Source organism: Rhea pennata, chromosome 2 (assembly GCF_028389875.1).
Source record: "Rhea pennata isolate bPtePen1 chromosome 2, bPtePen1.pri, whole genome shotgun sequence".
Taxonomy (NCBI): Eukaryota; Metazoa; Chordata; class Aves; order Rheiformes; family Rheidae; genus Rhea; species Rhea pennata.
The window spans coordinates 112,569,429-112,586,944 of record NC_084664.1 but is presented as its reverse complement, the minus strand read 5'-3'; the positions used below and the strand labels follow the sequence as shown (position 1 = coordinate 112,586,944).

Sequence of the window (17,516 nt, the reverse complement as noted above, 5' to 3'; positions counted from 1 at the left end):
GACAGTTCACTGATGTGTTTGTATCTTTATTACTTACAAAAAACACTGATTATAATGCTGTATTCCTCCTGAAATCCTTATCCCAGGCAAAAGCACGAACTATTGTGTCCGGTTCCTCCTGAGTGGAAAGAGGCAATTTTGCCTTTCAAGAAAATTCCCCTTTTCTAGCAGTTGTCTGGCTCTGATGATTGTCAGGAAAAAAAAAGGGGGGGGGGGAATGGAAATCTGTCTAGATGTTATGGTAAGTGAATGGAAGTATCTGTTCTACCTCACATCTGTTCTACCTCAGAAACCCTAGGCAGTTCCCACTTCTTTGAATCCCAGGATTTCAGAGGTCCACACAGAAAGTCACAAGTAAGTCCAGTCTTGTGGCACTGATGTTTGTACACTTGGAGCAACCTGTTGCTACAAGTCCAGACCTTTCTGTCCCCCACTACCTCTTCTGCCTTTCACTGCAGATTATCACAAGAGTAGTATGGGTGTCAGAGGGGACTGTGTCATTGTACTTCAGGTATTGCTGTTCCTCTTGCATATGAGCACAAAGCCGCATTCATGGGCAATTTGGGCTAAGATGCCAGTGTGTAAAGTAAAGCAGCTAAAGCTCCTTTTCCCCAGACTAGCTGTGAGGGCAACAACCACTAGCAGAAGAGTAGAATGAAGAATTGGTGAGCAGAAGGATGTAATATGTTGCATCTTGGTTTGCAAGTCCCTATCTGTCAGAATCCTAAGTCTCCTTTAAAAATAAATCTCTTTACGCAGTTACAGGCCTTACTCAGTTAGAACAGCCACTTAGGTTAATTTGGCCAGCTGTGCACAAAACTTCTACTAGTACCTGCTATCAGTTCAAATTCCTCCCTAATATAAACTGACACTTAGCCTTTTCTAATTATATCACTATGCTAAAGAGCATTTATGTCTATCAGTGGAAGCCTCTTAGGCCATCTGGAACACTGTTTGATTAGCACTGGAATAACACTGGTTCATGTATTCTCACACATATGCTTCAGCTCACATGCAAAAAAGCCAGTAAATAGCATCACAGTCACAGTGTTAAGTTTAAATCTGAGGCATGCATACACTCGAAATTCAAGGGATATTCTAGAGATACCAATCTGTTTATATAGCTCTATAGCTATGGCCACACTTGGATTCAGAATCAAAGCTTGCAATTGCTAGTCCTCTACTACCTCATTTACTCTTTCGGAAACCTTGATGATTGTGCAATCTGGATGAATTACACAACAGATATATAGGACTGCATTTGTCTCTCTCCAGCATATATGCAAACATTAGACAGACAAGCCAACAACACCCAGACAGGCACTGTTTTCCCTGATCACTCTCTGTCCTATTCTCTTTCTCAAAAAGATCAGCTACAGAATCCAGAAACATAAGGTCAAGGATAATTGTGTTGAGTTCTGGGAGTTTTTCAGTAACTTATTCAAACATCACAAGTGTTCTTGCTATCATGGGCAGTGTGTGTCTGGGTAAAATTTTGCAGCTCGTTTTCACAATCTCTCTTTTCATAAACTCTCCGCATTTTGATTTAGCAGGCTCATACTCCGTATGGCTTCATTTCAACTCTCCTTTGTCAGAAAGCTTAAAACTGATAACAACGACCCAGATTTTATTTTCTGCCAAAGCAGTATGAGAATTTCGTCTTCAAGCAAAAGCAGTTTCAGCTGAAAATCTGCAAATTCGTTCCATTTCTTTGTGTCTTCTACCCACAGTTCATCAGTTACAATATGTATATGAGAACTTCCTATTTTTACAGTATTCCCATAAACTGCTAAATCTCTTAATGAAAGGTCTTAACAAATGTTGTTTCTTTTTATAATGCCAAGATACCTAATTTTCCCAGAACTGCTGCAGTCCACTACCTGTCAGCAATGCTATATCTTGCATTGCAAGGCAATTCAGGCCAAGATTTTAGATTCTTAAAACTTCCATTCAGCTTGTAATCAAAAGCTTTTGACCCAGCTGACCTGCAGTCAGCTAAAGCCTGAAGTATAAGGAAGCTGCATTATTGTAGTTGTCACATTACAGTTTTTCGGTTCTATTCACACGCCTTATTTCAACATTCACGCACATTTTATACAGGAACTGGCTAGTGGCTGACCAAAGGGAAGTGAACCGCAGACTCTTCTTGGTGTCAGTACTGTTATGCAAAAACTTGTAGAAGTAGAGTGCTGGGAAATGATCACCAGATTAGAAAAGACTTCCTGGGTCATCTGTTCTGTGCTCAAGCACCAATGTAGCCACGTTCATCTGATAGTACCTTATGATAATATTTCATCTAAACTCTGCTAACTAATAAAATCCAGTGAGTTCTTTTGACTTCCTTCCTGTTTACCCTGATGAAAGAGAGCACTTTCTCCTTTTGTCTAGAAAAGAATTGAATTAGAATGGGTTACATGGTTTGCACCATTTAAAACCAACCTTTCCAGGTCTGAATGTCTTGCTATGTCTTGAGAAAGTTAACTACATAAGCTACAGAATGCCTAAGTATCTTGTAAAAAAGGGAATGAAACCTTCTCTGATACCTTGTCACAAAAATCTAACTGTGAAACCTGCCTATGAATTTTTAAAGAAGTGGTTACATAAGGAGCTTTTGTCTCAACTCACATTGTCATCTCACTTTTATCTATCGCTTAAGAAAAAAAAACTTCTCTAAAAACGTAAAACCATTTGTCCAAGATTGTTGAATTATATATAGAAGACAGGAAATGAATAAATAAGGTACCAGATTTCAAAGATGGAACCTTAAAAAAAACGGTGAATATTTTCCCATTATTAAAAGGCATTCAAGTTGTTTGGCTGTTGTGCAAAGCTTCAGTTAATTTACTGTACCTTGCCTTCCTGGATGGTGACAACATCGGGCAAACCTCCAAGTACCCGTGCACGATCTGAAAACACATGACCATAATTTTCTTTAATGTTTCAAAATCAACTCTGTCCCAGATTTTGTTTCCCCTCTAGTTCTTTCCTTTTATCTTATTTATGTACAACTTATCTCTAGTATATGCACATGGAGAGAATTATTCATCATTCTTAGCACACTATTTGGACTTAAAATAACATTAAATTCACAGTAAAAGATATGTTAATAGCTCGCTGTCAATCACTTACTGAGGAAAATTAAAGTACATGGCTGTGTCCTGCAGATTTTACCACCAATGAATTCAGTGTTACTTCTGAATGCACAAAAAAAAAATGAATTTTGGGGATCTAATGTCCTAAATTTTCCATGCCACAACCTAAAAACTCTGTGATTATGAAAAGAAATGAACAGTGGAGATTAGGCTTTGATCTAAATGCAAGGACATATTCCAAACTTGGTGACAGCAGTAAAATTCCATCACTTTGTTTGGATGTACTTGGCTGTAAATGAGATCAAAATCTGGTCTGCAGCTTTAATTTCAAAGTCCTATAGCAATCTTACATAAATAAAACTAAGCTGAGTACATGCAGCCTTTGATGCACTCATTCTGGGATATGGATTTTGTTAGTTTTAAGTCTTGGAGCTTGGGAGAGGATGGAAATGACTACACAGAGCGCTCCCTTCATCACAGCTGCTAAAACCCCATTCTGTAAAATATGTGATCTGGAGTAAATGCCCTGATGAAACCAGAAACATGCCTGTATTACATCAAGTAACATGCTAGCTCAGTATGAATGGTCCAGAATTTTTTGAGGTGTTACATTTTCCAGGCATTTTTGTGCAAATAGGAAGAAGATACAACTTAATATCTCATTCTATTTTCTAATGACTTATTTATTAATTAATAGGTAATTTTTGTTTTAAGTATTATGTTGGAACTGACACTTTTAAATGCAAAAGTATAAAGAGATCCAAAGATCTGGTTTTCAGCCATACAAAAGCTAGTGCTTTCTTACCCACAGTGTCTCTATATATGATGCAGACCCTTTTATCACCTTAGATAGTTCAAAACTAGCTGAGTGATTTCCTCTGGCTTTCAAAATAAAGTGGCTTTTGTGCAGAGAACATGCAAGAGACATCTCAGCAATAATAATAACTTTTAGAGAAGACTAACTAGTAATGGGAACAGGAGCTCAGACTGGAAAAATCAACGTAGCCCATAATTAGCATCACTGAAAGGTTACCCGCCTTGCTTTTCCTTGGTGTAAGAATAAATTAGTATTAGGATGTGCACATGCATACACATATGTATACATGGTCTCTCTCTCTCTCTCAACATATAACCTTCAGGATAGGGAAAAACTTTTATAAACAATTTATTGAAATTATTGTTAAAGAAGGCCCACTTACTTTTTTCTGCAATTGCAGCTTGCCTGGAGTTGAGAGAAACAAAAAGAGGTTTAATTAGAGGTTTACTTAGAGTGATTGAAAAATATCTTTTCTTTTTAACTGCTTTTAATCAATGAAAGAAAATCTCAGCATTTGACAATACTGTTTTTCCTTTATTACCAAGGTGTTATATAAGAATTATACCAAAGAATTCAAATGCAGAACTTTGACAGGCTTCTGTAGGATTAGTATCTGTTTCACAGCATATTTTTAGCTCTAACACAAAACAAACAAAAATATAGTTTTTATTTTATGGATGCCATTACTGTTTTTACACAGCACAATACTTACTTTAATCTCTGGAATTCAGCAAAGGCTTCATCAAATGCTTTGTAAAGAGAAAATTTGTTTTTAAAGGTAGTTCATAGATAGGTCATCACAAGTTTAAATTTAAATTGTAGACAGACTTAAAATGTAGAAACATTAAAGAAACATTAATGTATTGGTGCCTGTTTTGATATGGTATAAACCTTAAAATGCTAAGTGATTTAACTAATAAAGGCAATCTTGTACATGAGAGTTATTATATATACATATGCACATATAACCATACATTTTTTCTTCTGAAAGTCAAGCTTTAACACGATAGGATGAAATTACCTCACAAAAGTCGGAAAAAAACCACAATGTACCACATTAATATAGATTACAGGATACAAGAGATTTATTTTTTCCAAATATTTTTCACATCTGCTCTGAAGCATCACTGTTGGCCATAAACAAACCAGTTTGGTATTACAAACTGTTCTGTCTTTCATAAATTCTGTCAAAGCTGCCAACTTCTCCCCTTCAAAGGGGAAGAAGGACTATCTTTTCTCAGAAATTGGGGAAAGAGTACAGAAGGAGCAGTACAGAGCTGATTATAAAGCTATCCCTTTACACAGAGCTTGCAGGCATAATGTGAAGCTTTAGAGATGGCAACTGCTGTGGATGGAAAGTCAGCAGTTCAGAAGCAGTTCATCTATTCCCTAGGATCTGAGAGCTCTCTCAGAGGAAAAGCTTCCAAAAATCAGTCCACAAAATTTTAGCTGTTCCCCTAACATTGCTTCATTATGTTGATGAAAGGGACCAGCCTTGACATCTTTGAAGAATACGGAGCCTTATTGTATCCATCAAAGAAGTACAGTGGGGGGAAAATAACAGAACAAACTTGTTCCTCACTTCCTCCTCCAAATATTACTTGAAAGGGTGAGATATAGAGGTCATTCAATGCTACAGCTTGTATTTAAAATTGCCAATCAATGCCAGAAGCACAAGCGTTTTTGTAAGATATCCCAGAAACTGAGCTGGCATCTCACTGGGCAGCGCTAAGGCAAAGTGCAAGCTCCTACTTGGAACAGGAAAACCTGGTTTGTAATTTATGACCTGAGAGCAGATAGTGGGGCAAAATATTTATACTCTTCCTCCACTAACACTGCCAGGCTGCTGAGCTGCAAGTACACATAAGGACCCTACAACCCAACAGGTAACAGGTCTGTAGCAAGACCCTGCTACAATGGAATATTCATATATAGATGATATTAACAGACTGAATGCCTACCTTGTCCAGAAAGATCCACTGTCTTTTTGTGTCCTGTTTTACCATCAAAGAGTTCCATTGTATATTTGCCTTTGTCTTGTGGAGTTGGCTCATTGATCTGCAACCAGATCTGTTCCCCAGTGATACCAGTCTTAACCCTATCTGTAAATCTAATCTGGGCATCACTGAAAAATACAAAACAATGTTATCCTTTCATTTTATGGGAGTACAAATAGGATTTGCTCATGTTGACTCACTGAGTACATCTGCTATGGTATGCCACCATATTTTGAAATTTTCGAAGGCAAATTCTTGCTAAAGACCAAAGGTGCAGAATTTATAGGACAGAATTTTCCTTTCAAGTTCTAGCTCTCCTCAAAGTTTGCAGAAAGGTGATACATCTTAGTCCATTCTCTGAGTCATAAAAGAGTTATATAAATTTAAGACCTAGATGTCTGAAGGGTAACCTATGCATCTTCAAGTGTTCACGTTTTTTCTATCATAGGTTTATTTCTGCCCAGGGAAAACAAGACTATGTATATATGGCTGTACCGACAACAAAACTACTTTCGCTACTAATAGTGTTTACCCAATTAAAATGTCTTCTGATGCTCTGCCATGCTTTGGCCTTTACAGGTAAACATACTTAGAAGAAGATATGTGGAAGAAGATATTTCTCCACAAAAAAAATACCAGTTTTCCAGCTTCCTACCTAAGCAATTAATTGTCCTGGATGAGGGGAAAGATATTTGGCAAATAATTTATCCTTAAACTGATAACTTCAAATATAGTTGAGGGTCAAAGAACAGTTTTGCTAGATTAATTCAATGTGCTCCAAGATAAAATTAGTTTCTAAAAATGAAACAGAAAAAAAGAAAGAGAAAGAAAGGAAGAAACAGAAAAGGAAGAGAGAAAAAAAAATCCAGACTATTTCATATTCACCTCCAGTTTTGAAATGCCTAGGACTCCTAGCAATACCAGATCAAAATGGATGCCAAGCAGCAGGAAAACCTTGAACTGCTTTCACTTCTCTCTCAGTTTTGCTAATTAGCATTACCTCATATAATTATAGCCAGAATACAAGAACATATTCTTGCATGTAGTTTTGTTGAAAGAGCAGTAATTCAGATTCCATTCTAAAGACTAACTACTACCATGTCCACAGGAAGTGAAACAGCAATAATATTAATAATGAATTTAAAGTGATCTAAGCAATTTACATCTCCTGGTTTTCCAGTGCAAGCTGTTTACCCTGGCTGAAAATTCAAAGCTGTGTGATCTGGATATGCAACCCCCATTAATTTTAAGGGGAGCTGGGAATTCAAATTCTTGTAAAAAAATCTCAGTTCTTCTGTCTGTCATGGTTAGGTTGTGAGCTCTCACAGAAGGAGTTGTCTGGATTTTATTGCCTCAGGCATATGTTGGAGCTTGCTTTGTCTCTTAAACCATTTTGTCCCGGTTCCTGTGAATTACAGCTTCTGGACAAGCAGACCTCCAGGCTAGATATCTGAACCAGTAATAGTGGCCTTTTTTTGAAGTTCACAAAGTTCACAAAGCTGTCAGTTCCACAGTTTTCACTTGTTTTGCTCCTCCAAACTGATTCAGGGAAAGATGCAGCCCTTATCTGGAGTGTGGGAAGAGCTCTGAAGCAACATGGCCCTGACAACATCGTATGGCATGGGACTGTCACTCTCATGATGGAGATAGCATGGTGGCCCTGCACCACCAAGACCTATGTCTTGTACCAGTTTCACACTGGTGTGATTCACTGACATTAACAGGACTTATACGAGAGAAGATGAAAGGAAAACTGGGCCCAATATCTCTTACATATCCAGGTTTTGTTTGATTTATAAAAGCCAAAAATACTCAGACTTTTGCAAAGCCCTTGCATACTTACTTGTGCATCCAGCCTACTCTCAGATCTTCCACATAATAATTAACAAAGGAGTACAGTCTAATACCCTCAGCTGTGCTCTGGATTTTCAGGTCTGTTGCAGATAAAGCTGAAAGAAGAGCATATGTTTTTATGCAGCCATTCATGGAGTGTCACAATGAGTCATTCATCTGAAAAGGGAATTAAATGCTTACCAATCCTTCTGCATACTTCATTCATCAGATCCGCAAAAGCTGTGGAAATAAAATCCATAGACTAAGAGTCTGTGCCTGCAGCTCAAACAGTCAGCAAAAGCACAAAATAGCTCTGAAATATTCTCTCCAGCAGGTTTCAAAGAGAAATCAGAGTTACCTTGAAGACCATATTAGCATTCTAAGTGGTGCAGAAATATAGCCTGTTACTCCATGATTTCCTGACTTTATTTAGTCATAGCCTTGATGAACTACTGCTGCAGCAACTTAGCTACATTCTCTCTTTTTTTTCCCCTGTAAATTACAATATTCAGTTGGAACGTTAACCCCTCCAAATACATTATAATGGATATGAATTTTTCCTCACTGCTTTGGAAGAACAAGTAGTATATTCTGAAAATATAATGAGTACAATGAGTGGCAATGCTCCTAAGCAAAAGAATGGGAAAACATCATAAAAATGTGAAAGCTTTTAAAATTGTCTAGTTCTGTAATTTCCTTTTATGCTTGTAGACTTTTACTACTGATGTGCCTCTGGTGAAAAGTATTTTTTTTGCTTAGCTTTACTCATAATATTCTCCCAAAATCACACATAATCCAAATGCAATAAGCCATATTGAAATGTTATTTGTACTGAAAAATCGCAGTTTGCTAATGAGACAATCTTATACACAGGAGGAACAAAACCACATGAAAGTGACATAAGCATTTGTCTGTACTACCTGAAACTCATTTGCAGGCAAGCATTCATCCTGTAAACTGGTACAGCTTACAACACACAGAATGTGGCTCTGACCTGCATTCGTGAGCTTTAGTTCACTTGAGTCCTTTCCTCTGTCATCCTTTAATATGACTTCATAAGTTCCAGCATCTTTCTTAGAAAACTGTAACAGAGTAACAGTAAAATGAGTATTCAGAATAGTTACTGTAGAAATCTAGATTTCACTGTAGATATCTCTGCTGTTTCTCTCATGGAATTTTAAAAGTTTAGTTTAGCCTTTGAAATACATCCTTTTTCTCACAAGGTGCTAACTCTTTGGAAGGCCCTGAGTGCGCAGCCCCACCGGGGCGTTTGGCCGGCGTGGCCAAGGGGGTCCGTCCCACTGGGGCCGTGGGGAGAGGCCCTCCGATGCCCTGGCCCTGGGGAGCTGCTTTTGGCTGAGGGGCTCCCGCAGGGCCTGAGCTGAGCTACTGTCCTGAACCACGGGTGCCCGCCGAGCCTCAGCTAGTGCCACGGTGGTGCCCAACGCCCCCCGGGGCTGGGGGCTGCCCCGGTTCCCTTGGGGCGGGGGGACGAGCCCTGGTGGCCTGGCCCAGCCCTGCCCCACAAGCAGCTGGCACCAGCACCAGGGGAGGGCCTCAGCCCCCGTGGTGCCCTGGCCCTTCTTCCCTTTGGCAGCTAAAGGAATTGAGACACATAGGGATTAAGGGGTTAGTGCAGGTCATGCACAGAGTCTGCAGCAAAGCTGGGTAATGAACCGAAGTCTCTCAGATTAGTCTCACGGCTGACTGCGGAGCCTGGTCCTTTTAAAGCCTGCGAGTGACAAACAATTTCCTAATGCAACTCACACAACATAAATGTGGTCTCATTTTGTTGTTAAACTGATCTGAAAAGGAAGTGACAAGCTTATTATCTCTTTTGTCATCATTTCCTGATAACCTGAATTAGCAGAGTTAAAGATAGAAATTTGCTTCAGCTAAAATACAGATGCCTCGTGAGCGTTTCCATTTTTAAAGCCCACTTCCTATTTTGATTGTTCTGCTGAAATATCAGATTAGATCATATCTTTCATTTGAATTCATAACATTAACATTAATGTTTAGGGCTAACAAAGACAGTCACTCACCTCTGATATCAGCAGAGTACATACACCATCTTTAAAGTCATGTTCTTCATCTACCATTATCTCCCTGTCATCTTTGTACCATACAATGTGCGTTTCCTTCTTAATATTAGCCACCTGAAAAGGATGAAAACCAAACCATTATTATCATGTTCATTTGACCAGATGAACTTAGTACTGCATAGATTAGCTGGTTTAAATCCTAGGATAACATTAAAGAACAGCAAAGTTTACAGCTTGATTGCAGTGAGTTATAAGGACATTGTTGCAGGACTCACTAGCAAAATGAAGGATGCAAGAAGCAAAACTGAAGGAATTAAAAAAAGGGAGGAAAGAAATGTGAACAGCTTCAAGGAGTCCAGGTAACCACTGAATCCTGCCCAGGAGATTTCTCCACACATGAACAGAAAGAAAATCAGAATGTCCCAGAATTCACAAAGAACCCTCACTCCTATGCAGGTTCCTGGATGGATGGATGGATGGATGGATAGATGGATGGATGGATATCTGATAGACCTGAAGAAAAAAGTTTAAGCTATTTGCCAACATGTTTTGCCTGAAAAAGGCAAGGAGTACAAAATGTTTTAGTCTGTTTATTCCTGGTTGCAGTAGGTGCAGCAATACACAGGAAACTGTGCTGGTCCTAACTTAGAGAGCTCCCTGGAGAGCTACCAGATGGTAACACCTTTATGGGCTGGAGGCAGCTGTTCTTGATCCTTTTACAACAAATGTTGATCCTTCCATCCCACACCTTGTCTTGATCTTTCCTTTCTGTTAAATGCCTAAATTACAAAACTACACAGGCAAGTCTCAAAATACCAATGGTGATAAGCACTGATAAAAAAGCCCCTGCCTTGAAGAACTTTTCTTTTCTCTTCTCCTCTCTCTTTCTGTCCTATACAGAATAACCAATGTATTGCTGTTTGTTGAGATACTGTATTTCTGCAAAGAAAACAGAGCTTACTGATTATACTGGCAATTTTTATCAGATACGTTGGAGTTCAAATCATTTGGATTTCACCACTGTCCTCTTCTTTGTCTATTTTTGAGCTCTATTTTTGGCTTTACTTATACAGCCCTAAGTCTCAGATGACCTGCAATCACACCAGGACAATTAGCCTTTGTGTTTTCAGAGGCTCTGTCACTATCCAATATGTAATTCTGAATACAAAGGCAAAGGGCATGTCTTTAGTCCTTTCCCTCCCCCTTTAAGCAGTGTCAGTTCAGACTACTTCTTTGAACATTGTACTTCTAACGTGTTCCTTGCCCCTTACCTTACATTTCAACAGCACATTGCAATCACTGGTAACTTCCCATCCCAGTTTATCCACAAAATGAGGACCTGTTCAAAATTACAGATATATTTTTAAAAATCTCATCAGTGGTATTCACAATACAAAAGCAAAGGCAAATATATTTTTCTTGCCAAGAATACTGTTATATTTTAATGTGTTCATCTTTTTCCTATTTCTCCTCCAGAAGGTAAGCAACTATACAGACAGAGTAAGAATATCTATTTCAAATTAATGTGTATAAACATATTACTATTCTTAACAAAATAACATCTATGTGATTCATATGAATATCCATATCATTACCTTGTTTTCTGTGCCACTCTTTTTTCTGGAAATCTGCTTCATTCTGCAGCTTCTTGAACACTAGGGATTAAAAACAGGAAAAGAAAAAGATTAAACAAAGTATGTCATTTACTCAGTACTGAATGTTGTTATAACAGTTAGGTGAAACTCTTCCCCCAGGAGGTCAGTGAGAATTCTGCTATAGGGCCAAATTTTCTCTCAGAAACTTAATACTGAACATTTCACTGTCATAACTTGATTACAGCTAACTCAACTATCCTAGCTGCTTACAGTGATCAGGAGTTTAACATGTGTCACTTCTGATTTTCAATCATACAGCCACTTCTCACTCTCAGTAGAAAGTAAAAACAAGCAAGATGCTTTCAGCGTCAGCAAGCAGCTGAAATTCTACGAGGTGCAGGTATATATTGGTAGCTAACATGAACAGGCATTTACATCAGTTCATTATTCTGGGAAATTTTCACTGTGACTGTAGAAAAACAAATCATGACAGGATGCAGTATTTTATATTTCTAAAACAATTCCTCTTTCTCTGGACATTTTACAAACAGCAGTTCACACACACTCTGTCCTGTATGAAGCAGACATGCACTGTAGCATGACAAACCACTGGAACTTTTATTAGTACAGAATCAGGAAAATACTAGAAAGTGAAGGAGACAACTGAAGTATCCTTAGTATATTTTTCCAGCCTACTACAATAAAAACAAAAGCATAGATTAGCTCACCATCACCAATGAGGACAAGGCTGGATTGGTTGGTTGCTTTTCCATCCTGAAGCTGGAAAGTATAAGTTCCTTCATCCTTGTCCTCAAGTTTATCCATAATCATTTCAACAAGCCCTGTCTTCTGGTCCATCTTCATTTTGTATTTCTTTGGGAACAGAAAGTAAAGCATCAATTAACAGATGTCATATTCAGAAAATATTTGTCAAACATTAAATGTCTGTCAAGGTGAAACTCTGTTTTCTTTATTCAGATTCTCACTATGTCTATCACCAGGTCTGAACATGTAATCAAACAAATAAGAAATCTGTTCATGATGGAAGCCTATTTACTAATACTATAAGGATGTGTCATTTCTGTTTCATGCTGAGTAACATGTTCTTTTTCATTAGAAAGGTCTAGATTTGCATATTTTCAAAATAATACTATCTTTGAGATGATGATATTTTTATAAGCTTTAGTGTAGAATGCTCTTTCCCTTCTCTTCTAACTGATCTCACTGTGTAACAAAAACATGTCATGTCACATCTTTAGGAACAACAAGTTCTGCTGCTGGAAAGTTCTTCACCTGCAAGTTTTCTCTTCAGAAAGTGAATTCCTCCAAACAACACAGAGATGTGAGAACCAAGCGTAAGAGTACACGAGGGCCATAAATGAAGGGGAGAGGATGAATCTGGGCTACTGCAGTGACTCCTCAAAGACCACAGCAGTTACTTACCTAAGACTATCTTATTACAGTGACTGCTATGGTCCCCACTTGTTTACAGAACATGTGATACTCACAAAGGTGGCAGAAAGTCATTTAAACTGCACTTTGTAAACTGCAACCAGTGGAACTTGTTTGTAGCTCAGAACTACGAACAAAATCTTTCTAGTGATGTTTCCAGTGACATATGATATTTCTCATGAAAATGCATTAGAAGAGAACACTAGGTGAAAATGCAATAAAGACAGCAACATTAATACTCATTGCTTATAACGAGGCAAACGTCTATATGGAATGAAAAGGCTTACCTCGCCATTAAAAATCTCCTTATCATTAAATACAAAGTTGGCCTTTGCATTGCCAGACAGTTTTTCGGCTTGCAACCAAAATCTCACTTCTCCTTTTTCCAAAATTTCCACCGCCAATTCAGATACAAGTGGGATAGCTACACAGAAGAAAGAAAGGAATGAAGCATATACTTTGTCTGTCTCCCAACAACTATTTTCTTCTGTAATCAGAAAGCCACTTCTTCCCTTTGTGCACAGATGTATGTAGTGTAACTAGCTTATGATAGCTCTTCATACATACAGAATGACCTTCCATCCACAAACAGATCAGATGAGATCACAGATGAGATTTAATTACTTGATCCTTCAATCACTAAGCCTGCACAGACTGGAAATGTTCAAGATTTGAGTTATGCTTGGTGTCCCACCATTCTAATACAAGGCCAAATCTATCTTAAAGGTAAACTGCAAGTAACTCTTAAACATGATACGGCCTGTATGGCTCAGACCCATGTTTAATGAGCTGCTTAATAATGTTACTTTAAGACAGTGAAATGACCAAGCAGGAAAAAAAAAAAAAAAAAAGAAAACCACACACACACAGCCTAATCAGAAACTCAACTGCTGAACTGCAGGTTGCAGGATTTTTCTAAATACTCTGATCTTCTGCGAGTGAAACTTTTATCTCTAGAATTCACTTAGTATTGCAATATGCCATAAATCTTGCCCATACATTTGTTTATACACAAATATAGAAATCCCTAGCATATAGACCAATTCCTTATGTAAGCAGGAAAGATTACTATAAATAGTGCCACACCATAGCAAATTTCAGGGATTTTTTTTCATTTTTTCATGTTCTTGTCAGTAAAAGTCCTCAGCTTGCTTTCACTCCAACTTTTCGTTATGATAGTTTAATCAGCAACATCAACTATTTAGACTCTGATTTTTGGGCCTACTGATCATTTTATTGGTTTCTGTCACTTTTAGTTGTTTTAGTGGATGCTCAAATTTTCAACAAAATCATACTCTTGGGAGTATGTACGCAGTACGTGCACATTGCTCAAATCTCCACTTTCACAGCAGTGTAAGGCCTGTATTGCAGGGTAATAACATTAAGCTGCTGAGAGGGGGGTATATAAACACGTTGTGAAATGCTTGATTATGTAGTCTGGTGACAGATGCAGAACACCTCCTCCCAGATGAATCCCAGGAATGAGTTGTTTCATTAACTTCACGTATACAAGGGCCCAGCTATAACAGGAGAGGAATGGGAGGTAGTGACTAATTTCTGTTATCTTTCTGTTTTCACTACCCTGAACAACTGAGATGCCTTCTGACTGCCATTCTACCCTGCTGCCAAACAAAGTGAGTGGCTGCACCTAAGGACTCTCTGTATCTTTCACACACTTACCCCTTACACTCACGTGTATGCAACCACACTTATCCATACCCTTTCTCTGCCTGAGCAACACAGAACCTGTCTCTGGTAAGAAAAAGGCTACTGGGAGGTGAGGCAACAGTAACAGAAAAAGAAGAGAATTATGAAAAACACACAGTTGTAACCAGAGAGAGGAAAATGGTTAAAAAGGAGTCAGGAGGGATGAAGTAATCAAAAGGGAGCAGGGCAAAGAGCAGCCACATTATGAGTGTGCCACAGCTGTGCAAATGGTCCATGTGAAGCTTCCTTGCCTACTGCATCACTTTGCTTATGAGAAACAAAAGGAATTTGGGATCTTGCATAATTTCTTGAAACACAGAGACTGCAACACCACAGGAGCTGGCTGAAGCAACAGGAAGGGGGTGTGAATACATACTAGACTGCGCTGCTCTTTCCTTGCTGTCAGCTCAAAGGCAATTTAAATCACTTGATTTGTCTGTAATTAACTATGAATATCTTAGTCTAAATGGAGAGGGGAAAAACATCCAGAATTTGTTACATTTATTACAGGGCTGAAAGGATATAAAAGGATTCTCTTTGGGGAAAAGATCATTCATCCCAAAGTCCAAAGGAATCTGACTAATCTGAGCAAACAGTCCTCTGCAAGCAAAAATCTTATTTTAAAATATTTCCATTTTCCTAAGCACCTATTAACAGCTGCTTCAGGGATTTTCCAGCCATCATGCTTACAAGGTTTTAGATCGTATTGCTATTGGTACAACATCACAAATTACCACATGCACTTGGCAGAATGTCCTCAGACAATTACCAAATTGCAGAGTTGGAACAACTTGTTTTTTACCTAACACCAATACACTATTACTGTCACATATAGTTGAACTCTCTAAGACTGGATTATTTAAGCAGCTCATTTTCCAGTGATGGTGCCAGCTGCAGATGTTTCTAAGCATATGCTACAATTAAATGCACTTCAGAAGTACAAATGAACAAACATGCAAGTGCTTCTGTTTAATCAGACATGCCTATTACTAATTTTTTTTGGAGAATTTTGGTAATCCTTAAACAGATTATCCAGAGATATGACCAAAGTTCCATGTTGATTGACAGGCACTTGTTATTATTTTTCCAGCCTCATAGGCACAGGCAGACATATCCCAGCCTCTGTTTGTAATTGATTAGTTTTGTACTGTCCACAGGGCCTGGAAGGGTCAAAGCAGTTAAGACAATTTTTGCCATTAAATGTTATGATAAATTCTGCAGGAATTTCCATTTTTGCCTGTGTCTCCTGGCTGCTCCATGCACACCTAGAAATATACTGTTACCTAGTGATATGTAAAAAAAGGCTCAGTCTATGTCCTGAGGAACTTAAATTGTGACATTAGCTATGAATACAGAGTGTGGAAGAGCACTCAGTAGAAAAGGGTCAGGGTAAGCAAGGACATGCGTCAACAAGAAGGGTTTATGATGACTAACTTGCAGTGTAAAGATATAATTAGGAGGAAAAGACTGGGAGGAGCAGGAGTAAACAAGGTGACGCTTTGGCTGACATTAAGCTTTCAAAAGGTGATACAATATGTTCATAAGAGTAGAGCTGATACAGAAAAGACACAGAAGGAAATGAGAAAGGGAGATGATATGCACAAAACAACATGTAATTTCTAAGGCGAAGCTTTGACTGGACTGGAGATATGCAATGTGGGCTGAACTGGCAGAGTCACAGAGTCATAGAATCATAGAATCGGTAAGGTTGGAAGGGACCTCTGGAGATCATCTTGTCCAGCCCCCCTGCTCAAGCAGGGTCACCTAGAGCATGTTAGACGGGGTTGCACCCAGATGGGTTTTGAATATCTCCAGAGAAGGAGACTCCATAACCTCTCTGGGCAACCTGGTCCAGTGCTCTGCCACTCTCACAGTGAAGAAATTTCATGCACAAAGCCGAAAATGTCAAAAAAATAGGCAAGAGTTTTAGTGCTGGGAATGAAGAAGGAGATCTAGTAATAGAAGATGAGATTTAGACCTCGTCTAGTTGTATGTAACAGGATTCACTTTGCTGTTCTTTTTTTAATTATTCAAGTTACATTCTGCTGAAAATAATGAAGTTGCATTACTACCAGGATAACGCAAAGGTGTAGGAGTTCTGTGGACGTAAGGAAAATACCATCCCAAGCAGCAAGAAAGATGTTCAGATTGTTAAGTGTTACAAAAAAGAGAGAGGGAACTAATTTCAAACAAAAAATTGCTCTCTATATAGAGCTTACAGCTGAGTTTACTACAATTGTCTGCTTTATTTGTCTTGAATTGAAATTTTGTTAACAAGGGCAGAGAATGATAGCTTCTCAAATCAGTTCAGGTATTCTGATTAAGTATAAAAGAACAAACACGATAGGATACTTATTTCCCATCTAATATATAGACTTATTATATATACCTAGACAGTAGCATGCAACAGAGCAGAAAGAACATCAATGATACACATATGTACTGCAAGAAAAAGAAAAATATAGAGGCATCTTAGATTTGCAATTCAAAAACATGCTTTACTTTGAAATTGCTGTAGAAACTTCTCTACCTGATGCTGGCAGGAACTTTGTGATACATACCCCAATGCATACAAACCCCTCCCCTATTGACATGTTCAGTTCACTTACTTGGGAATTTACGTTCGTGGCTCAGAGCAAGCAGACGTTTCATTTCTGCAAATAACATAGAATAATTATTATGGGTATGCATGCCTTATGAATATAAGAGATAATCTGCAGCAGAAAAAAACAAGTGTGAAAATAAAACAAGTATGCTTAACAGAGATTATTTTTTACCTTCTTCATCAATCGTGTAGCTTGATGAAACTCCATCAGTGTCTGTAACAATACAAGAATAAATTCCCAAATCGTCTTCTCCAAGATCCTTAAAGGTAGCTTTTGACCTTTAAAAAAACACATTTTGATCAAAAGACAAGACCAGTCTGAAGCAAAATCCTCCTTTATGTCTGTAACACTAGATAGAAATATTCCTGTATT

At 38.3% G+C, this 17,516-nt stretch overlaps 1 protein-coding gene across 6 annotated transcripts in view; it reads right to left on the bottom strand.

The window, feature by feature from the left end:
- Window positions 1–17,516, bottom strand: part of MYOM1 (myomesin 1) — an 84,163-nt gene that overhangs the window by 10,308 nt on the left and 56,339 nt on the right. For all 6 annotated transcript variants that reach the window (XM_062570183.1, XM_062570184.1, XM_062570179.1 and 3 more), the window contains 14 exons: window positions 17,316–17,422; window positions 17,148–17,192; window positions 13,119–13,255; window positions 12,108–12,252; window positions 11,380–11,439; window positions 11,056–11,123; window positions 9,785–9,898; window positions 8,734–8,821; window positions 7,941–7,979; window positions 7,750–7,855; window positions 5,871–6,034; window positions 4,622–4,658; window positions 4,292–4,314; window positions 2,851–2,906 (listed from right to left, as the gene is read on the bottom strand). In XM_062570183.1, coding sequence (XP_062426167.1) covers window positions 2,851–2,906; window positions 4,292–4,314; window positions 4,622–4,658; window positions 5,871–6,034; window positions 7,750–7,855; window positions 7,941–7,979; window positions 8,734–8,821; window positions 9,785–9,898; window positions 11,056–11,123; window positions 11,380–11,439; window positions 12,108–12,252; window positions 13,119–13,255; window positions 17,148–17,192; window positions 17,316–17,422 — 1,189 coding nt within the window. The remainder of the gene's footprint in view (window positions 1–2,850; window positions 2,907–4,291; window positions 4,315–4,621; window positions 4,659–5,870; window positions 6,035–7,749; window positions 7,856–7,940; window positions 7,980–8,733; window positions 8,822–9,784; window positions 9,899–11,055; window positions 11,124–11,379; window positions 11,440–12,107; window positions 12,253–13,118; window positions 13,256–17,147; window positions 17,193–17,315; window positions 17,423–17,516) is intronic.